At 39.6% G+C, this 23,156-nt stretch overlaps 3 protein-coding genes across 6 annotated transcripts; 2 read left to right on the top strand and 1 right to left on the bottom strand.

Annotated features, from left to right (window-relative positions):
• Positions 1–885: 885 nt before the first annotated feature.
• LOC306904265 (adenylate cyclase type 8) lies at positions 886–10,782 on the top strand (the record flags this gene model as incomplete). The annotated part of the gene is made up of 18 exons (XM_079474063.1): positions 886–1,776; positions 2,880–3,029; positions 3,157–3,287; positions 3,434–3,545; positions 3,625–3,752; positions 4,003–4,161; positions 4,662–4,866; positions 4,939–5,124; positions 5,272–5,372; positions 5,460–5,664; positions 6,311–6,409; positions 6,490–6,662; positions 6,748–6,829; positions 8,065–8,223; positions 8,520–8,666; positions 8,760–8,849; positions 8,953–9,070; positions 9,166–10,782. 18 exons carry the CDS (start codon positions 886–888, stop codon positions 9,579–9,581), a joined length of 3,552 nt encoding a protein of 1,183 aa, XP_079330189.1. The 3' UTR covers positions 9,582–10,782.
• Positions 10,783–11,055: 273 nt separating this feature from the next.
• Positions 11,056–22,274, top strand: parp1 (poly (ADP-ribose) polymerase 1). 4 transcript variants are annotated; one of them, XR_013787623.1, is made up of 24 exons: positions 11,056–11,161; positions 11,240–11,364; positions 12,060–12,222; positions 12,337–12,452; positions 12,935–13,149; positions 15,747–15,831; positions 15,903–16,019; positions 16,115–16,294; positions 16,377–16,554; positions 16,885–17,025; positions 17,730–17,972; positions 18,172–18,370; positions 18,872–19,067; positions 19,458–19,586; positions 19,690–19,773; positions 19,861–19,983; positions 20,055–20,183; positions 20,284–20,382; positions 20,500–20,652; positions 20,761–20,888; positions 20,963–21,024; positions 21,150–21,264; positions 21,415–21,659; positions 21,756–22,251. XR_013787623.1 is itself a non-coding variant. In XM_079474184.1 (23 exons), the coding sequence occupies exons 2-23, from the start codon at positions 11,242–11,244 to the stop codon at positions 21,494–21,496; spliced, it is 3,060 nt and encodes a 1,019-aa protein (XP_079330310.1). In that variant the 5' UTR covers positions 11,056–11,161; positions 11,240–11,241; the 3' UTR covers positions 21,497–22,274. The 4 variants fall into 4 exon arrangements, 2 of the variants coding, with proteins under 2 accessions (XP_079330310.1, XP_079330309.1); XM_079474184.1 differs by having other exon boundaries at positions 21,415–22,274; XR_013787624.1 differs by having other exon boundaries at positions 11,118–11,364.
• Positions 13,472–14,602, bottom strand: adorb1a (adenosine receptor B1a; the record flags this gene model as incomplete). The annotated part of the gene is made up of 1 exon (XM_079475643.1): positions 13,472–14,602. The coding sequence occupies one exon, from the start codon at positions 14,600–14,602 to the stop codon at positions 13,472–13,474; it is 1,131 nt and encodes a 376-aa protein (XP_079331769.1).
• Positions 22,275–23,156: the final 882 nt, after the last annotated feature.

Here is a 23,156-nt window from a genome sequence, read left to right as displayed (position 1 = left end):
TGTGTACAGGTGCGACCTGTAAACTGATCTGTGCTTTCTATGGGTGAGGTGCTGTAAGTTGGGATCACAGGTGTGGGTTGGGTTGTGTACAGCGCGACACCAGCGATTGTTATCAGCTAACAGTATTATGGAGCTCAGTGCTAAATCTGGCAAGCTTCTTTAAGGGCGTGTGGTGACATCACAGGTCCAGTTCTGATGGCATCAACAAAGCACAATCTAAAAAAATGCTAGGTTATTTTCAGCCCAGCATTGAGTCACAAAGGGATGAACCTAGCACGTTTGGTTATGAATTAACCTATGCTGGGTTGTTTTAACCCATATTTCTGTCAAATATAAAAATTTTCCTTGTTAATTTAACCCAACGGTTTGTCCTTTTTGATTCTACGCTATATGTTAAAAAAAACCAAATTATTTAGATTGCATTGATTATGTGCATTTCAAAATGTATAAAAAAGTACAGAAAAGACAATGACAATTTCAGTGCAGCTCAAAAAGTGAAGAAAACTTCACATTAACAAAGTATTTCATGGTAATTTTGTCTTGGTAAATACACTACAGAAGGAATACTTTGCCAAGAGTGAATTTACCAAGAAAATGTATGTATTTTGCTCAAACATCTGTTTAGTATTACAGTACACATTTAACCGTAATAAGAAGTGATTAGAAGATGGATTGGCCAAGTTTATCTTTATGCTCAAGCATTCAGCAACTCTCTTTTTTGTGATGGGTTCAGTGGTTTTTGTTCTAATACATACTTAATGCATAATACATAATGTGTTGATTTTGTTTTTAGATAACCCCCTATGCCCCATTTAAACACCTCTCTGGATGGGAGATTTAGCAGGTCCTTATCTCATGGGTACTGGTGTTAAGACTGTGGCCGCCATGGTTACGTTCAGCGACTCAACTGACACCCGCAAGATGCAGCCGCCATCCTGCATACTCACTACACAGTCGCCAGGCCTGCGTCGCAAACAGCTTATGTGGCAGAATGCCGTCAAACACATCATCAGCCAACGGAGCCTGAGGGAGCAGTTTGGCTTGGCGCCGGCCAGGAAGATTCACGTCACTGATGCCTACATTGATGAAATCAACCAACAGATACGCAGCAAAGCATCACGGGGTATGACCAAACGACGTTCCTCTGTCGCCAGGGTTCATCCATCTTTTTTCGGAGAGCGTAGCGACTCATCTGGCACGCAGTCTCGAACATCTGCAGACTACATCAGCGATGCTGACTTTTTTGTGCACTGGGGCCACGTCATCCACGGGGTGTATGTGCCTATATTGAGACACACCTTCAAATCCAGAGACCTTGAGAAACTTTACCAGCGCCATTCCTCACACACTAGAAGAACTTCATTGGTTGTCACCAACATCATTGATGTAGCTGCCAAACTGCATCTGCTTTTGCTCTACCTGGCCTTTGCACCGGGGGGCTTGGACGCACTGCTGGGATGGTGCACGGGGTTCTTCATGGTCTGCGCGCTTGCGCTGTGCGTTTTGGTACTCACCTGCAAACGTTCGCATTCTCTGAGATGGTTGCATTATGCTGGCATGGCTAGCTGGCTGTCACAGACAACTCAGGTATTGGGTGGACTGGCATACGGGTTGGAGAGAGACCAGTCCTGGTATGTTCTTTTTACCCTGTTTGCTACATACACTCTGCTACCACTACCATTGCTTTGGGCTATTGGGGCTGGCACACTCACCTCAACATTGCACCTTGTTGCAGAGGCCATACGGCACTTCAGTGAAGTAGGACTGCTGAGAAAGGTAGAAGGTTTGGATAGATGGGTGGAGTAATAAGAGTATCTGGTGATGGATGGTTAGATCAGTGGTTCCCAAATGCTTTCTGTTGGCAGAATGTCAAAGCAACCCAACACATAACTAACATGTTTATCATGCAAACCCCTAACACAAAATAAGTATACTTCATTTTAAGTATTCTGACGTAAAGTCCCTGTGAACTGGAAGTTGCAATCGTTTTTACTTCAGTAGTTTGTCGCATTTCCGAGTGAAATGGAATTTAAAATGAGAAAAATAGTGGGCGTGGCTTTCGTCTTTCACTGCATTTTGAATAAATATATAAACACAGCTGTTGCATTTTGACAGCAGATTGACACTTGAAGGGGAGGAGTTAACAGACGCTCCGCCCAAGCTGTCCAAAATACGTCATTTAAGATGGATACATTGTATAGTCACTACAGGACGGAAGTCCATTAAGATTATGAGGGCATAACCCGCATCGATAAACTATTTATCATTTTACCGTGAACGCTGCAATATTTCATGAAAAAAAGACATTGTCATTTTTTATTTCACGGGGACTTTAAATATTCTTTACGTTGTAAGTATACTAAAATCAATGTACTTGTAGCATACACGTACGTGTGCAATTTCAATACTACTTGGGACTAAACTGGCCCACTTTTTAATTGATAAATGTGTACTTCTACGTAAAAATGTATTGGAAACTTTTACAATTGTACACCTAGTTGCAACCACTACAAGTTATCTTATTGGTACACTTATATTTTAGCAGTTTAAAATTTAAAGCACATTTTTTGTTTATGTAAGTACACTTTGAAGTATACTGTAAGTAAACTATTGTTTAATAGTTTTATACTGTAAGTATACTTGTCAGTTTTATTTAAAGGACCTGAACATCATACTTGCAGTTTACTATTAATACATTTATTGGTAGGCCTATTACATATTATATTGCTACTATATTAAAGGAACAGTTCACCCAAAAATAATGAAAATAATACATGATTATGGATGAATGAATGACTAAATTGGTAGTGTTGTATGATTTTCCTTTTACAGTTGAATTCCACAGTTGGTCCCCAATTACCCTGTTGATTTATCTTCAGATTCTGGCCAAGGCTTTACTGTACATCAGCATGAACGTGGCTGGTTTGTTTATCCATTACCTGACGGATCGATCCCAGAGACAGGCTTTCCTCGAGACGCGGCGCTGCATCGAAGGCCGCATGAAGCTGGAAACTGAAAACCAGAGACAGGCAAGAGGATATGAAGTCTGCATGTCAAGCTAAAGTAGTAATTTAAATGCACAGATTTTGATTAGAACGCTTGAGTTTGTGTATATGCAATGAGAATGTCTGAGGTCATCATGTGTTCTCTCCTCAGGAGCGTTTGGTCCTGTCTATCCTGCCTCGCTTTGTTGCCTTGGAAATGATCGCTGATATGACCTCTATGGATGATGAGCTCGATCCACAGGAACTTCACAAAATATACATCCATCAGTATAAAGATGTGAGGTAAACAGCCGTCAGGCCATTCTGGTCCTTATAAAATGTTTGTGACAGTTTTCTTGATGAGATCTTTTGTCAGGTGTGCTCAACAGCTGAGGCCCATGTGAAAACATTTGGCAAACTTCTTGTTCGTATTGTTTTCTTCATCCCAGCATCCTCTTTGCTGATTTAAAAGGCTTCACACTGTTATCCATGAACATGTCTGCTCAAGAGTTAGTGCGCTTACTCAATGAGCTCTTCGGACGTTTTGATCGGCTGGCCGAGGTAAGCGTGCAGATTTAATTAAAGCAGCTTGAGTTCAATGTTGGGTTTTGTATTTCATTTAGAACGTGTTATTTTATAGGAGTATCACTGCTTGAGAATAAAGATCTTGGGGGACTGTTACTACTGTGTGTCCGGGGTACCAGAGCCTCAGCGGGCACATGCCCACTGTTGTGTGCAGATGGGATTGGCCATGATCAGCACCATCAGGTACAACACGGTGGCATCAGATTTCCATGTTAAACATTTATGTTTTGGAAAAGCAAAATTATTGATTTTACTCATAAATAATTCTTGTTAAAGCTACCATTAGTTTACATAGGATAGTTTACCTATAGTTTTTCATTATTTAAAAGAATGAGGGTAAATAAATATGACAACATATTATTTATGGTTGAGCTATCCATTTAATTATATAGTAAGTGACAGTAAGTAAGGATTGCTGGTGATGTGTTCTTAGATTTTTGAGGAAACAACTGAACTTTGACATGGACATGCGGATTGGAATCCACTCTGGTTCGGTTCTATGTGGTGTTCTGGGCCTGCAGAAATGGCAGTTTGATGTTTGGTCATGGGATGTGGGCATCGCCAACATGCTTGAAGCAGGAGGGATCCCTGGGTGAGTGATGAAACCTACAAAGGGATCATCAGACAACTGAGCCACAAAACCAGTCAGGCCGGACAAAAAGGGCCGGAAACACGCCTACAAACTTCACTCGCTTCTGCTAGTTCTTTGGGAATTACCCATTAAAGTTTGGTATCTTTATAAAGATTAAAATTTCCACTTTGGGGTTCATCTACTCTCATCATAACAACATCATTACAATGGTAATCGATTAGAGAGCATTCAACACACCTGTTTCTTCTTAGCAGAGCACAGTGCCTCTGATGGCGATTTTCCTCAATATTTAGATTTTTTTGCACCCTCAGATTCTAGATTTTCAAATAGTTATATCCCGAACAGTTATCGTCCTATCCTAACAAACCATACATCAATAGAAAGCTTATTTATTCTAAATTTCTTATGACTGGTTTTGTGGTGCAGGGTCACATATGCAGTTTTAGATTGGGTTTTATATTTGCACCTTCTTGTGTCCTCTCCTCCGGCTTTGTCAACAGACGCATCCACATTTCACGTGCTACCCTGGACTGCCTGGATGGAAGCTACCAGACAGAAGACGGGCGTGGATATGAACGCAATCAGTTTCTTCGTAAACACAACATTGACACGTTCCTAATCTGCCACAAGGAAGAGCATCTGGATCGAGTGGAAGCCGAACCTCCAAAACCCATACAAAAGGTTCCATTTGGCAATCACGTCCTTGTAAAAAAGAGAAAAATGTTTTGTATTCTGTCTGTTCTGTGTCTGACTGTCTGGTGATCTTTCACCCTACAGATCTTGGCATCCTTCAGCAATGCCTCTTACACACAGCTCCCTAATTCCTCAGCGTTTAGGTCAACATCCAAGGAGATCAACAAACGGATCGAGCATGCCATTGATCTCCGCAGCAGTGAGCGTATGCGTCAGGAACACATCACTCCGGCCACGTTGGTGTTTAAAGATACGCACATTGAGGAGAAGGTACAGGGGCAAGGAGATGACAGAGGGGGTGATAAGGGATTGGTTTTTATACATGAAAACTAAGCTTTTAAGTGAGGATTAACACTATCACCATAAGTACTGTAACAAATCACAGTAAAACTCTTTGTGTTTCATTCTGTGGTTCAGTTCTCCCAGGTGAGGGATGAGATGTTTAAGACCAATCTGGTCTGCTCTTTCATCATGTTTGTCCTCCTCTTGGCTGTCCAAGCCCTCATCCCTATGCCCAGGTAACACGTTCTGTCCAATCAATGTTTAGCACTTTAATGTCTATTTTACATTTTAAATTCCCCGCTGTTTTCGTTCTCTGTCTTCAGGTTGTATCAGTGGTCAGCATTACAGTTTTGTCTGTTCGTCTTGGGTTATACGGTTTTGCTGGTAATGGCCTTGGCTGAGGAGTTCAAACATTGCCCCTGTGTCATTCAGCAGCTCTGCTGCTGGATCCATGAGAACGATAAAATGCGCAATCTGCTCACCGTTACGGCTATAGCTATCAACTTTGGCATCGCCCCCTGTGATATGGTGAGAATCATGTAGTTAAAGGGATAGTTTACCTAAACTAAAAATCATAAATCGTCATAAATACTCATCCTCAAGTTGCATAAATGTCTTTGTGCTGTTGAACACAAAGAAAGATATTTGGTTGAATGTTAATTATATATATTAGGAATGAGGTAAATTGCTTTATAACCTGCATCCCATCCAAGCAGTCAAAATGATCAAAAGGCATTGATGAATGAAGACAATTCATTTATGTTTCTAAATTAAAATTTGAAGGGATAGTTCTCCCTAAAATAATTCATAAAAAATTCATCATTTTGTCATCATTTACTCACCCTCTTAACATTTCAAACCGGCTTGCATTGTTTTAACACCCAATAGAGGTCAATGGGGACCAACGGTTTTGGATACCGACATTCTTTAAAATATATTATTTTGTGTTATGCAGAAGGATGAAAGTCAAACAGGTTAAAAATTCCAAAATGGTAATGGTGATAAACGATGACAGAATTTTTATTTTGCGGTGAACTATCCCTTTAATTACAAAGTCAACTTATTCAAACGGTTATACCACATCTTACACTTTTATTTGGTAAAGGGTACAATGTAATTACCATTTTAACCATTTTTTCTGTCAATTGCAATCATTTATCTTGTTCTTACACAGATATGGTGCAGTTCTACTGAGACAGGGAACATCACCACCAATGACACAGAGGAACATCAGATTAGCCAAATACCACTAACTGTGTGCACCTATCCAGAGGTATGGACAACCAATGTATACTCATTTTCTCCTCATACACCGGTAGCTATGTTTCATGTTTATAACATAAATGTATACAGTTCTTCGTCCTGAGTGGCGTGGTGTCTATGGTGACCTGTGCTGTGTTCCTGAGGATGAGCTCTCTATTAAAGTTGACTATTCTGTTGCTGATGGTGGCCATCTATGCATACTTTATTGAAGTGTCATTTCAAATGCTGTATTTAAATCAGTCAGGGCAGGAACAGTTTAGTAGGTAAGTGTATCTTTTTTCGAGCTCTGTTTAGAATTGCCTTTTAAGTACTGCTTTTATATAGTGTTGATTGCATTTACACGCAAAGGTCTCACTACCTCAGAAGGAAAGGAGTCTCGATTCTGTTGATGGGAATGTTCGTCATTGCTGTGTTCTACAATGGTCGACGGGTATGTTTTTTATACTGAGTACTCCGTAGGTTTGCCTAAACATTGTTTTGAATCAACATATCCCTCACAAAAGTATAAATACTTCAAGTTTATTTTTTAAGTATACTTAAACATACATAAGGTTTTGTTTGTATTGCATCTACACGTACCTGTACATATGTGAACTTGTAGATATACTGATAGTTTACTACAATTCTTGTAGCACATTTCTGAGTTTACGAATATACACTTTTAAGTTTACTCTTAGTAAAACTGTATTTTATTGGTTACTTAATTGAAGAGTAAACACAACGGGCCAAGAATACTTAGAATACTATTGTATTTGTAACTATACTGTATCGTGATCAAGATGTTAAAGGAATTGTTCACTTTCGACATTTTCATGAAAATTTACTCACCCCTGTTGTCATCCAAGATGTTTATGTATTTTTCTCTTTAGTCGAAAAAAATGAAGGTTTTTGATGGAAACATTCCAGGATTATTCTCCATATAGTGGACTTCAATGGAATTCAAACGGTTGCAGGTCAAAATTAAAGTTTCAGTGCTTTAAACAATACCAGATGATAAATAAGGGTCTTATCTAGTGAAACGATCTGTCATTTTCTAGAAAAAATTAAAATGTATATACTTTATAAACGTAAATGCTCGCCTTGCTCTGTTCTGCAAAGCGCGTTCACGACTTCAAGTACTACGTAATTATGTTGAAAAGGTAAAGCTTGACCGATCTTTTTGCTAGATAAGACCCTTATTCATTGTCTGGTATCGTTTAAAGCCCTTTGAAGATGCACTGAAACTGTAATTTTGACCTTCAACCATTTGGAGTCCATTGAAGTCCACTCAATGGTGATAATCCTGGAATGTTTTCATAAAAAAACGTTATTTCTTTCGACTAAAGAAAAAAATACATAAACATTTTTATTATGAAAATGTATGTTGAAAGTGAACAATTCCTTTAAGTCCAAGTATAGGCCAAATACATACTTTTGTGTTAGAAGACATGAAGCATACGTTTAAGTGTGATTTTAAAATGTATTTCGGAGAAATACATGAACATTAGACTGAAACTACATTTTGTATTTTTAGTTGAAATGCAGTCATAATTCAAAAACATGAATAAACTTCTTTTCAATAAGGGTATTGCATGTAGACTATTGCATGAAGGACTGGGAAAACTCAAGAAAGTGGAATGCACATTGGTCTTTTTCCTTATTATGTACCGTTTCACTCTGGCTCAGTGGGAAGCTACAGCACGGCTGGACTTCCTGTGGCGTCTGCAGGCTCAGCAGGAAGTTCAGGAGATGAGAGAGCTGAGGGAACATAATGAGTGTCTGCTGCATAACATCCTGCCCGCACACGTCGCACGTCACTTCCTGGAGAGGAACAGAAATGATGAGGTAAATCAGAGTCATGTGACACCGTTCCGGACCCATACATTAGCGGCTCACCATGTGCCAGTCCGCCCCTGGATATGAGCTATAAGTTCCATTAATGGATTGTTCACTCAGATACAATTTCTGTGATCAATCATTGACATATTTGTTGTTCAAAACCTGCACATGACATGAAGATATTTTGAGAAATGTCCCAGTGGTTTTGTGCCCATTTAATTGAAGTCAGTGAAGTTCAGTGTTGTTTGGTAACCAACCTTCTTCAAAATATCAAAACAGCATTACCGTGTTTTTTTTTTCAGGAGCTGTACTCTCAGTCATACGATGAGGTGGGAGTGATGTTTGCCTCCATTGCTGGCTTCAATGATTACTATGAGCAGAAAGAGATCAAACATGAGGGCGTTGAGTGTCTCCGACTACTCAATAATATCATTGCCGACTTTGATGAGGTAGAAACATGGTCTCAGTCGTTTGTCAATGTTTCTCTCTCTCTCAGTCTGTCGCATAAAGGCCTTCATTGTTTTTGTTTGTCTTTGATAAAGCTTTTGGAGGAGACATATTTTACAGACATTGAGAAAATCAAAACTATTGGCAGTTGCTACATGGCTGCATCCGGTCTATCGCCCAAACAGGTAAGCTAATAATACATTTAATTTAGCGTAAATGTAAATATTTAAATCAGATCTGAAAGGTTTAGTCTTTGTTTCATGTATTTTCTATGTTTTGACCTTTTAGTCAAATGTTGGAAATGGCTGGCATCATCTCAGCGAGTTGGTTCTGTTCGCTCTGGCAATGCAGGAGACCCTGAGAGAGATCAACAAACACTCATCAAACAATTTCCAGCTCCGTGTCGGTATGTCTCAAGGACAGCAGACACATAAGACACAGCAGTACTGTCATTCCAAACAGTGTATATAAGTACATCACGTTTTTAATTTGACTCCACAGGTATTGCCCACGGTCCTATTGTTGCGGGTGTCATAGGGGCCACCAAACCACAGTATGATATCTGGGGCATGACAGTAAACCTAGCGAGTCGGATGGACAGCACTGGGGTCAATGGAAGGATTCAGGTTCCCGAGGCCACGCATAATATTCTGGCCGACTGGGGCTTTGTGTTTGAACTGCGTGGTGAGATATTCATAAAGGGTGTCAGTGAGCAACAGGGAGGTGTCCGGACATACTTCATAAGCACCAAAAGGCGTGAGATGACAAATAATGGCAATGTCCAGGACAAGAATGGGCACAATGGAAGAACCACTCTGGCCGCTGTGGTCTACGGCCTGGTGCAAGCCATTCATAGAGAGAAACAAAGGGGCACCAATGGAGGTTTTACTCTGCCAAGCAATAACTTCACTGCATGATGATATAAAATATCAAGCTTGGATGATGACAAGACAACAAATATGCCTTCATATTCAAAAAGATACCTCAAATCTCTTTATAGATTTATCATATGGACTACAGAATACAAATAAGAGAACTAAAGGTTTAAAAGAAGTAAATTTTTTTATCATTAATTCACCCCCATGTTTGTGTAATACAAATACAAGATATTTTAAGAAATGTCTCAGTGGTTTTGTATCCATACAATGGCTGTCAGTAGGGTCCAATGTTGTTTGGTTAATAACATTCATCAAAATATCCTCTTTTGTATTCTGCAAAAGAAAGTCATACAGGTTTTAAAAAGACTTAAGGATGAGTTAATGATGATCACATTTTCATCTTTGGGTCAACTTTCCCTTTAACTCAGGGGACTTCAATAACGGTTCTTTAATAATACATCTTGTGAGTCAACAAATATTTTCCATCAGTATAGCCAATATAAACTTATTCAGATAGACACAGTTTACATTTTACTTTAAGCAAATTCTTACTCATTCACACCATGGCATCTTAAACAGAATACCTCACATCGTGTAAATTATATCTTGGTAAGTTCCATTGTACGTTTTTTAACCGAGATTTAAACATTTTGTACAGTATATGGACAATATATATTTTTAAGGTTAAAATAGAAATAGTTAAAATAAAGTTCTATATTTTCTTGTTTAAATTTCTGCATTCAAATCAGTGGTTTATTTAGCTTAAAGTTAAATGCCATAAACATAATTCATGTATTACAGCCATTTAATGTTGCCTTGGAACAGACCTGTCATTTCTAGTGTGTGCTAAAGTAAATACATAAAACCACCATTATTTACCAGATTATATTTTCATATGACTCACGTCACATGACGTGTTTATTGAAAAAGGAAGTCTCATATTTGTATAAACCAGTGTAGCCTTGTGTCAAATCATGTACAGTATGACAGTATTACCGTGGTCTTTTTTTCTCTATGGTATCCTGGAGTAGGCCTACCTTATAATTGTAAATATGGGTGATATCAATGTCATGCAATACCATCTAATCAGGACCATGGTACATCCAGAGTAGCTTTGTAAAGGTCTTCCTTAAATTACTGCATTCAATTTATGTCTACAAAGGTACCATTTGTTCAAAGGTTTTTACTTATAAGTAGGCTTACTGTCTACATATGCCTATTTAATAAACAAATTATCATGAATCTGTCTCCTTTGTCTGATCCGTCTACGAAAAATCCAGTTTAACTTTGTACTTACATGCCAAATAAATAAATAAAACAACAACAATTAAGGGAAATAAAAAATTAGCTTTTTATGCTTTGTTTGAACCTAAACTATTTATTTAATAAAGGGTATTTAACAGTAAAAAATGCCTAGATTGACTTGCCACAATTTTAGCCCACAGCTGTGCACATATAAATGCCATAAAAAAAACTACTGATCTAGTAAAACACGCAGGGTGGATGACTCTGAGCTCGATTAACCGCCTGCAAAGATTGTCCTTACCGGTCTCCGCGCTCCATCCAAACTCGATTAGTTTGGTCTGGTATTCTGCGCGGGTGGTTTCTGCACGCGGACTGTGAGCTAAACTCATTGCATTGTAGATTTTGACGTTAAATTTTCAGTAAACTTACGGTTTTCACTACCAATTGCGCAGAAATGGCCGATTCACAGGACGACAAGCTCTACAAGGCCGAATATGCGAAAAGTGGGCGCGCCTCTTGCAAGAAATGCAAAGAAAACATTGCAAAGGACTCGCTGAGGATGGCCATTATGGTGCAGGTCAGGAATTCTGTGCAACTTTGTCCCCATGTTAGCTTGATCAGATCTACGTTTTGTGCAAAAGGAAAGCATTTATTTCTTGTTCTATGTGTGCTCTTAGATGCACAATGCAACCAATGCGATTGTTATTTCGTAATATATAAACGTGTCCAAGGCCTAGAAGGAGTTTAAATGCACTCCCATAGATCGAGTCATCTGAGCATCAGCCTTCATTCACTTTGAGCTGTGCATGGAAAAAAATGTACAAGAACACAAACAGGAAGGCACAAGTGCAAAATAAATGTTTATTTAATCTATGTACAAACAATAGAAGCACTGTTTTATTGATTAAACATTGTATTCAATGTAGTGAAGTGATCTGCACACAAAGTTCATGTTTTAAAATGTCTAAATCGTGGCTGTTTTTAAATTGCGCTTTAAATGCCATTCCAATTGCATAGATTTTCACATATTTAATAGCTTTGTTATTGAGTCCGGAAAAATATTTACATTGTGGAAGGTAGATTTAACAGCCAGCAGATTCAAAACAAGTCATGTTTTAAATCAAGTTCTCAACTGTCCAGATGCACTTTTAGTTTCAAATTCCATACTTTTCATTTGATAGTGTTTTGATCACAATGATTAATTGTTCTTTTCGTATGTATTGTTGAGTTTGCACACTACAACAAAATATTAATCTTTGCTTTTTACCACAGTCACCCATGTTTGATGGAAAAGTCCCACACTGGCACCATTTCTCCTGCTTTTGGCTCCGTGCGGCAGTACAATCAACCGCTGACATATCAGGATTTACGGACCTCCGCTGGGATGATCAGGAGAAGGTCAAGAAGGCCATTGAAACTGGAGGCGCTACTGGAGGTAACTGGTTTTCCTTATTGCAGGCATTTGCTTTGCAGTCTGCGTCACGTGGGTTGCGAAGCATTTAGTCTTAAGTCATTAAGTCCTAATTCATTAATCCATGTTGCTTCACAGGGAAAGGTGGGCAGAAAGGAGCAGCTAAAGGCGAGAAGACGCTCAATGACTTTTCTGTGGAGTACGCCAAATCCAACAGAAGCACCTGTAAAGGGTGCGAGCAGAAAATCGAAAAGGTACATGCATTACATTTGGCATGTTTCACAGCCATGTAAACACTGGGGCTGTTTACCTAAAGTAAAATGGTTTATTTGGTATTACATTGTTTCCGTAATAATGGTCCTAAACTATTCAATGGTTATCAGCAATGTGCATTAAGAAATAAGAAGAGGGTATTTTAAATAGTTAATATTTACACAAACCCCTAAGCTATAAGATGCCTTGTGTGGATTGAAATCTTCTGTCATTGCATGTGTTTTTCACCAAACAGCAGGTAAATAGTTCTCACATTTTTTTGTGGTCTTATAATAGCCTATGTAAAAAATTTCTCAATATTTTTAGTAAATGTGCCCTGCTGCTTGATGTGTGAAACATTGTGTGATCTGAGCACAGATCAGTTACCAAATCACAAATTTAGATTTAAATTAGAATAGATTTTCCATTTCTGCAAAATTAAAAAAAACATTTTTGTTAAGATCTTTCTTCTATTATTGTTCAGGACCACATCCGTGTGTCAAAGAAGACCGTGGACCCAGAGAAACCTCAGCTGGGTCTGATAGATCGCTGGTACCACACCAGCTGCTTCGTGAGTCGCCGTGAGGAGCTGCTGTTTAAACCTGAGTACAGTGCCGCCCAACTCAAAGGTTTCGCAGCTCTGCGAGATGAAGACAAAGAAGAGTTGAAGAAGAGACTTCCTGCAGTGAAGAACGAAGGGTGAGGGGTGGATTTTAATCTGTTTCACTGTTTACCAGAAAACATTCCACCCATTGTATATTTATACATTCACGTTTCTTGCGTAAAATCACGGTTATTGTAGATGCCTCTGTATGAAGCTTTTTACCCACCAGCAGATTTGCTTATAGATTAATCACATATTATGACCGGGTGTAGTCTTAGGTTCAGTAGAATGCTTACACGAAATCTAGACAAAAATATCATATACAAAATAGAGGGTATGTTTTACACCCACCCACCAGGTCATCTTAAAATTACATTTAAATGACATGTTTTCATCAGAAATCAATTTGTCCAGTCTTTATGCATGAGCATCATGTTGGTCGTCCATGTCAGTAATGCCTCTACCACACATAAATATGGCTTTAAAAGCCTTCCTGAAAGTTTTCATCTTGTAGGCGTAGAGAAAAGGGTTCACAGCCGAATTGGCATGAGAGAGAATGATGGCCGTCAGCAGCAGTGGGAGGGGCATGGGGCATGACGGACACAGCAGCAGAAAGCAATTTATAATATGCAGCGGAATCCAGCAGGACGTGAAAAGAAATAGAACCAGAAAGAGAGACGTGGCCATCTTCATCTCTTTCTTCATCTTTGCCGCTCCCTCATTGTTGGCCGCGCCTCCCCGTTCTGCCGCGATCCTTCTCATCTGCCTCTTGACCGTAACAAAGATCTGCGCATAGATGAGGAACATCACCACCAGCGGGGTCAGCACGCACGCGAAGAAGTTAAAGTACACCATGTAGGTCATGTCCACAATCAGAACGAAGAAGCAGTAGCCTGAATCGGGTGGAGTCTTGTGCCAGCCCATCAGCGGTACCAGACCGATCAGGAACGCCAGCGTCCAGGTGATGCACAAAACTAGCAATGCGTTGCGAGGCGTCATGAGCCTGTGGTACTGGAAGGGCATGAATATGGCCACGTAGCGCTCCACGGCAACGGCTAGCAGACTGAAGATGGAGCTTTGGGTTAACATGATGAGCACAGACAGCATGAGCAAACAGAGGTAGAGGTTGTGTCGTGGGATGCCGAGGTCAGTCATTATGGCGCAGGGGATCGCCAGGGAACCGACGCAGATGTCTGCGATCGCCAGTGACACCAGGAAGTAGTTTGTAACTGTTTGGAGCTTTCTGTTTAGTCCCACGGCGACACACACCAGCAGGTTGCCCACTATGGACAAGAGGGCTATAACCAGCTCGGCTATCATGTAAGGCAGGTTTATGGATGCCAGGATACTCACGGGAGCTGATGTGGAAGTGGTGGCTTGGGTTAGTTTAATCTGCGTTTGCGTCTGTGTTGTGGTCGGGCTGGTTGTTCGACCGGAGGTGAAGTGCACGAAGGTACTGTTTTCATATGAGGTAACGTTTGTGAAGGTTGTTGCGCTGGTGTAGATAAAAGATGGCGAAAAAGTGAAGTTGGCGACGGAATCATTCATTTTGAGCTGTGGGTAAGAGACCAAGGAAAAGGGAATTAATAATAATAAAAAGTAAATTAATGTATTATTACTTTGTCAAGAAAATAGCACATCTGTGATTTGGGCTGTTCAACGATTAATCACAATTAATCGAATCCAGAATAAAATGAATAAATGTTTATATACAATTTAAATCATATATGAATATATAAATGCAAATTTTACATGTATGTCTACATATGTCTATAAACACAAAATTAAAATGCACAGTGCACAGACAAAATATTTTATTTAATATTATATTATTTGAAAATTTGCTTATAAATTCAAAAGTATGATATATATCATTATAATATTCATGCTTTTTGCTTGAATTAGTTGTCAAAGCACTCACCAATTCTCTGACGTGTGCTTTCTGAAATATTGCTGTTTGAGATCACTCGCTCGTCTTCTGCTTATTTTCTGCCAGTGCATTTGGCTTCTCCAAATCTACTTAAAGTTATGTATTCCATTAGTGAGGGACATATTTACTTAGCCTCTCTCCTCTTTTTTCCACTAGTGGCTCTGATGTGAGCTTTTATAAGCCTTTGATTCTAATGGGGGGGATGTTCTTGTTTGTGTGTTTTCCTCACTATAGGTCATTGATTTGATCTCAGGTGTCCATTACGGCACCCGAATGGCCTTTAATTACATTCTAGTGGGAAAAATTGGTGCCAAAGGGAAGGATGATGTTATTAGTTTACGTGTCTCATCTGTCATAAATGTGATGAATTAATGCGTGTATTGTGGCAACCGCTGGATTGAGGAGCATGTCCAGACATGATGGGGACTCGATGGACCGATGGTCTTCTAATGAGGTCTGCTGTCGGTGAACCGATGGGTTTAAAACATGTCCGTAGAGTCACCACATTCTCTTTAGGATTAGCTCATATACACAGGGTGGATATAATTTCATCACTGTATTTGCGAGAGAAATATCACTGTATACAATTAAGACCTGCATTAATGTAAATAAATATGATATATATATATATATATATATATATATATATATATATTTGTATGTTTATTTTGTGTTAAGACACAGAGAGGTTCCCACGCTCGAGTTGATTGAGACTGGTTAATGTTTTTTAATTTGTTGATATAGTGTGTTTTCATTTCTCAGGAAGAGGAAGGCAGATGATGTAGATGGTGAATCTGTTTCTAAGAAACAGAAGAAAGAAGATGAGAAGCTGGAGATGAAGCTGAAGGTGGGATCGCAAACATTCTAGTGATTCGCTGTCATTATATATTCTTTTGTAAATAATCTGTTGTGTTCTAGGAGCAAAGCCAGCTGATCTGGAGCATTAAGGACAAGCTGAAGAAACACTGCTCTGTAAATGACATGAAAGAACTGCTCATTGCTAACCATCAAGAAGTTCCCTCCGGGGAGTCGAATGTAAGTTTGCGGCCCGCAAAAATTGCACCGCCTTGTCTACTTTTCCCAATTACCCATTTTGTTCTATAAGAGTTATTGACAAATGTGGTCAACAGATAGTGGATCGTCTATCAGACTGCATGGCTTTCGGGTCGCTGAAACCTTGCGAAACGTGCAAAGGAGGTCAGCTTGTGTTCAAGAGCGACGCATACTACTGCACTGGAGACATTTCTGCATGGACCAAGTGTGTATTCAAAACCCAGACGCCTGATCGTAAAGACTGGGTCACTCCTAAGGTTAGTAGATAAATGAAGCCATTTCAGTGTGTATTAAGTGTAATACTCTAAACACAATGTCTTGTATAATTATCTGTCTCAGGAGTTCTGTGAGATCCCCTTTTTAAAGAAGTTTAAGTTTAAACGGCAAGACCGTGTCTTTCCCAAAGACGCTCCTCCTGCGACCCCGACGCCCTCCAACGCTTCTACAGGTGCTACGACCTCAGCTGCCCCCAATGTGTCCTCCGCTTCCACCAATAACCTTACCGAGGTGCCTGCAGGTCAGTGATTCAGAGAAGCTCTTAAACATTATTCACCCAAAAATAGGGGTGTTACAATATAACAAAGTATCGTATGTCGCAATACAAAAACATTAGGAAATGTATCGAGATATGTATCGTAGAGCTATGGAAAAATAATTTTTTATAAAATTATGTTATTAGTGTTATTTTTCAGTGACCGATCTTTTCAGTTTTATTAGTTTACATAAAAATTGTTAAATCAAACATAGAATGTTGTAAATTCTTTAACAAAATAATAACCGAAGTGAAACAATGCTAGAGTATATGCAATGCGGTCTGAAGGATGTTGTGTTAACGTATATTCTGCAGATAAGCCTCTGACAGGACTAAAGCTTTTGGCAGTGGGAAAACTCCGTAAGAACAAAGATGACCTGAAGGCTGTCGTAGAGGATCTTGGAGGAAAAATGACAGGCAGTGCCAACAAAGCTACTCTCTGCCTCAGCTCCAAAAGTAAGTGATAATCTGAGCTTTCTATTGGTACTGTCCTCCATTTAGGATGCCTTAAGCTGCATTCCCATTACAAGTGGTAAAGCGTCATGATCCCATTCATTACAATGGAGAGTCGGCGACTTCCGGCGACACCAGCAGTCCCAACTGTTGGCGACTGGATGGGGTGTGTCCAGCGACGCGTCAAAGTTAAGAAATCTTCAAATTCATTCAAATGAAGAGCGACTTTCAGAAGCCACAGCCAATAGGAATATGGTAGAGCTGACGTGGTGCCTCTACAGCTCTTGTAGTGACGTAAAGATTAAAGACTAGTGACGTGAACCACCACCCCTGGCGACATGCAGCAAGAAAATCGCTTATAATCTGAAGGCAGTTTTACGCTTAAAAATATTATAAATATTATCTGGATTAGATGTTGGGCTGATCAAAATTCTGTTCCCTAAGGGTTGAAAAGTCTCGTCTTATTTGCATTGTGTATATTTTTATACGATTATTTTGGCTGACTTTACATTTATACGAAAATTATGTAGCTGTATGTTAACTAGGTGTCCTATATGCATCAATATGTTCTCACAGGAATGAAAGTTCTGCTTGGACCTGTTGGTCAAAATAAATGTCCCTTTTAAATTTTCACCTGCCTGTTTATTTGTTGCCGTGTGTTACTGAGAAAGTCATTAATAACCTGCTCTGTTCCTCTTGTGTCTCAGAGGAAATTGAAAAAATGACTAAGAAGATGGAGGAGGTGAGGGACGCAGGTGTGCGTGTGGTGGCCGAGGACTTCCTCACTGACATCAAGGAGTCTGGCAAGGCCCTTCAGGAGCTCCTCTCCTTGCACGCTATCTCTCCCTGGGGGGCTGAAATTAAAGTCGAGGCCCAGGCTGCAACTGCGGCCTCCAAATCCACCGGAGCTCATTCCTCAAAGAGCACTGGTAGAGTCAAAGAGGAAGAAGGTAATATTTATCACATTTATAATGAGACATTGATCATGGTGATGTGATCAAGAGTTGCGATGTTGATATTTGTCCGACGGTTTTTTGCAATTCACAAACTTGCCGCTAGATATTACCGACTGGACCTTAAAATGACACTTCATACCTTAACGACATTCACACACTCCTGGTGAATAAATAACACTAGTATATAATGCAGGTGGAAGCAAAACAAAGACAATGAAGCTGACAGTGAAAGGTGGAGCAGCGGTTGATCCAGACTCGGGTCTGGAGAGCTGCGCTCACGTTCTGGATCAGAACGGCAAGATTTACAGCGCCACACTGGGACTCGTGGACATCGTCAGAGGCACAAACTCGTACTACAAACTACAGCTACTGGAAGACGATGTTCAGAAACGGTAAGATCTGACCTCACATCTTTCTATACCAATCACCCTCAATATAAATTCCCTTTCGAAGCACTACTGTGGCTGAGACAGGACTAAGATGTCCTCACGTTTTGCACTTCTTCGACGAAGGAGATAACGTATCTACGAAACACGTTCTGAAGAGCAGTTTGTCCCCTTAGGGCTAATGTAGAAACAGGGTTCCATGATTCCATGCAACACCCTTAAACAAAAGGTGCTTCAAAAGGTTTTTTGATGCCATAGAAAGGTTCTTTATGAAACCAAAAGCTTCTTCTGTTTCACAAACCGTTCTTTGTTGCGAAAAAAGGTTCTTCAGATTATAAAAAAGTAAGAAAGCGATGGTTCTTTAAAGAACCTTTGACTGAATGGTTCTTTGTGGAACCATAAATCGTTCTTCTTTGGCATCGCTGTGAAAAACCTTTATTTTTAAGAGTGAACGGCTACTTTTTTTATTTACAATGATGTTTGCAATGTTATTGTTTGGTCGTCTAGGTACTGGGTGTTCAGGTCTTGGGGTCGAGTCGGCACAACTATTGGAGGAAACAAGCTGGACAAATTTTACGACAGAAACTCTGCTATGGACAACTTCTGTAGTGTATATGAAGAGAAGACGGGGAATGCCTGGGCCTCCACCAGCTTCACTAAATATCCCAATAAGTTTTACCCTCTGGAGATTGACTACGGACAGGTAAAAACTGGAAGAACTCTTTAGAAAAATGTATATTGGAAAAGCATTATTAGAATAACTTCTATATCACATCTCTGTTTGCTGTCTATAAATGCTTCAATGTACAAATTTCCATTATTATAGACGGGTTTCATTCGGACGCAGACGCCTGACCCAAAGTTAACTACTGGTCGTTGTTTGGTTAATGGTCTGGCTAGTGGCTAATAATATAACGTAAAACATTTTGTCGTATATTAACTGTGTTAAATAAAAACTACTTAACAGTTCTTGATTCTTGGGGAAGGAAACGTTTGTTTGTTGTTACCACTGAAAAGTCTATAGAGTATAACAACGTAAAGTGTTGTTAAAATGTTTGAAAAAAATGAGTCCTATGAATATTTATTAATACAGGACGAGGAGGCTGTGAAGAAGTTGACTGCAAGTGCAGGTGCAAAGTCCCATTTGGCCAAGCCCGTCCAGGACCTCATCCGAATGATCTTTGATGTGGAGAGCATGAAGAAAGCCATGGTTGAGTTTGAGGTGGGTTGAACTTTCAGCGACAACACTAGAGATAGAGAGAAATCTCTCTCATGTGTATTTGGTTTTCAAACTATAAAAACTATGATGTTATTTCCTACCTAAGATTGACCTGCAGAAGATGCCTTTGGGAAAACTGAGTAAGCGACAGATCCAGAGTGCCTATTCCCTCCTGAATGAGGTCCAGCAGGTTGGTGTTGTCTCTGGTGCACAATCTTACCTGCATTTATGCTCTAAATGGCCTCTTTCACACCAATGTAAATATTTATTTTTATAGGCTGTGGCAGATAGCTCTTCCGAATCCATGATCTTAGACCTGTCCAATCGTTTCTACACACTGATACCCCACGACTTCGGCATGAAGAAACCGCCGCTGTTAAGTAACCTGGACTACATACAGGTACGTCTTAAACATAACCAGCGCTGGGTTTGCATCTAACTTGCACTTATTAAATGTACTTTACATTGTAGCAAAAGGTGCAGATGCTGGACAACCTGTTGGACATCGAAGTGGCATACAGCCTGCTGCGGGGCGGAGTCGAGGACAATAAGAAAGATCCCATCGACATTAATTATGAGAAACTCAAAACTAAAATTGAGGTAAAGGCTGCTTTTTTTTTAACAAATCTTTGCGAGGATTTTGAGGTGATGCGAACTGCTGTTACTATTTTTATTATTATCAAATTGTTTGTGTTTCTAGGTGGTCGATAAGTCTACCGATGAGGCTCAGCTTATCCTGCAGTACGTGAAGAACACACACGCAGCTACCCATAACACCTACACGCTCGATGTTGAGGAGGTAAGATCTCTTCCCACCACTATTTCACCAGATTAACTAGTGTAGATTGTCATTTAGATGTGTATAGCATTGCTGCGAAATGATGTTTCTCCCATCTTCGTGTTTTTTCCCCACCAGATCTTTAAAATCGAAAGGGAGGGCGAGTACCAGCGTTACCGTCCGTTTAAAGAGCTACCTAACAAGCAGCTGTTGTGGCACGGCTCTCGCACCACCAACTACGCAGGTATCATGTCTCAGGGTCTACGAATCGCTCCACCTGAGGCTCCTGTGGTGAGTTCCTGTAACCTCTGCCGATTTGAGCTGCTCCTTGAGGAAAAATAAGTGTGCAGAAATATTTCTTAAGAGCGTTTTATTGAAGCTTGCTGTGTTATGTTACAGACAGGTTACATGTTTGGCAAAGGTGTTTATTTTGCTGACATGGTGTCGAAGAGTGCAAACTACTGCCACACCTCCCAGGCTGATCCGGTTGGGTTGATTCTGTTAGGAGAGGTTGCGCTTGGAAACATGTAAGAGGTTCTTGCAGATCTTTTTTCTGCTATGTGCTTCTTTTATATTTTCTGACCTCAACTTTTGTCAACAGGTTTGAACTGAAGAAGGCATCACACATCTCAAAGCTTCCAAAGGGTAAACATAGTGTGAAAGGTAAGCAAACTGCAAATGGAGAGGAATGATTTAAAAACATAAAATGTATCCTTTGCAACACATTCCATGTTCTGATATGAGAATCTATAAAAGGAGTCTAAATGTATATTTGTGGCTGTTTAAAGGTTTGGGAAGAACCGCTCCAGACCCAAGGGCTACTACGTCTTTCAACGGCGTGGAGGTTCCCTTAGGCAAAGGCATCAATACGAACATTGATGACACAAGTCTGCTCTACAACGAGTATCCTTCACATTTCCAAAATTTTAATATTTGTCTCCTTGCTGTCTTTATAAAAGACCAATTATCTTACATAAACATTTGTATCAGGTATATCTGTCTGTCTTCACTTTCAAACTTCCACTGTGTTGCCCTTAACTCAGTTTTCCCCAGGTACATTGTGTACGATATTGATCAAGTTAACCTGAAATACCTGCTGAAGATTCGTTTTAACTACCAAACCTCACTCTGGTGAGACCACGGATGATCTCTGTCCATCTGGACAGGCTGCTGAACCCCACTAGAGCTCACTGCTACAGCTTTAGCTCCGAGACCAAGCAGCATATGGGTTGACAAGCAAATCGGTTATTTAGCATTTCTGCAGCACCGTCCCAGATGCTCTTGTCTGTTAGTTTGGAGTAAGTGGCCAAATGTTTACTTGCAGGCACAAAATGTATCATTTCTATTTCCCTTTCTGAGGAAAAATGTTTATTGTTTATTTGACACATTCACAGAAACCATTCAACTGACCTGTGGAGATCTTTCTTGCAAGCTACCAACAATGTTAGGTAGACCGTCTTCCATTTGGATTTATAGACTTCCTTTGTCTTAATAGGTTCTGTTAAACCTGGCGTCAGGTTGACTGCTATATCTAGTTTGTCTTTCAGTATTAAAATAAGAAAATGTACAGTTTCAGAATTGTAAGCTAGAATGTAGACGACCTGTAAACGAGTTACCTTTTACTATATTGACCAATGTTTTGACATAGACAAATGTTTTGTATGTTAAATATGAACTGTCCCAGTTTACTTTTTAGTTATCAGTCTCTCTTTATAATTATTTTGGCCAAGTAAAATGGCAATGCGCAATGGCTGCTGCTGTTCTCATGCACCTGTGATGTTTTTGGTTTGTTTTTCGTAAATGTTGCGCTCCACATGTTCCATTAGCAAGATGCTGACTATGTCCTAAGGAACGTCTTCGCATCATAAATAAACCCTTTTTGGCTTGTTAATGTGTGTAGAGCACTTGTTTATTATATAATTATGTTGTGAATGTGTTTACGACAGAAGCAGATGACTAACCAATATATTCATTTGGGATATAAGAGGTCAGTTGACATTGTCGTGTATGCATTTCTGTTTCGCCTTGTTGTTGTGGACTTCTAGTTTGTATTCCTTAGTTCCTGTGTCACCATGTTGATTGACGATAGAGATATATGACAGATATTGACTTAAGATGTTCCAGACCAACATTTCTATATATTGTTTTATTAGTTAAGCTACTTACCCAAAATAATTTTATACGCCACAATTACAATTTTGAGATCCAGTTTAAGGATTTATGAATTGGGCCATTTTTCTTAACAACATATGATGAAGTACAGGTTGCAATTGTTTTGACCAATTTGTTTGGCTGACCATTTGGAGAAAATGTACGTTGACATGTCGGGGGAAAAAGCCACAGCGCACTCAACTGTAATATATCATATTTAATTCGTATAGTAATCTCTATTGAAGCTATAATGGTATCTTAAAGGGATAGTTTATCTAAAAATGAGGGTGAGAAGATGACGAAATGTTCATGTCATTCCAAATCTGTATGTTTGTATTCTTTTGGTAACCTCATTGTTATCCATTGACTTCAATTGTATGGACAGAAGATCGCATCTTATTTTGTGTATAGAAACTCACGAGGGTGAGTATAAAAATATGAAAGAAATGTCTAATTGAATGAACTACACCTTCCATGTTTTTCTGGCATGAAAAGCTATTCATGAATGGTTTCACCCACCTGCATCCCCTAATATCACCTGTAATTAAGACCGGTTCAATAAAAGGTTATCATAATAATAAGCCTGAATCAGAAGAATACTCCGATCACTAAACTGGTCGTGGGATTTTCGTTTTTGTAAAGCA

The sequence above is a fragment of the Barbatula barbatula genome (assembly GCF_947034865.1).
Source record: "Barbatula barbatula genome assembly, chromosome: 15".
Taxonomy (NCBI): domain Eukaryota; kingdom Metazoa; phylum Chordata; class Actinopteri; order Cypriniformes; family Nemacheilidae; genus Barbatula; species Barbatula barbatula.
The sequence above is the reverse complement of the archived record's forward strand: the minus strand, read 5'-3'. Positions and strand labels throughout refer to the sequence as shown.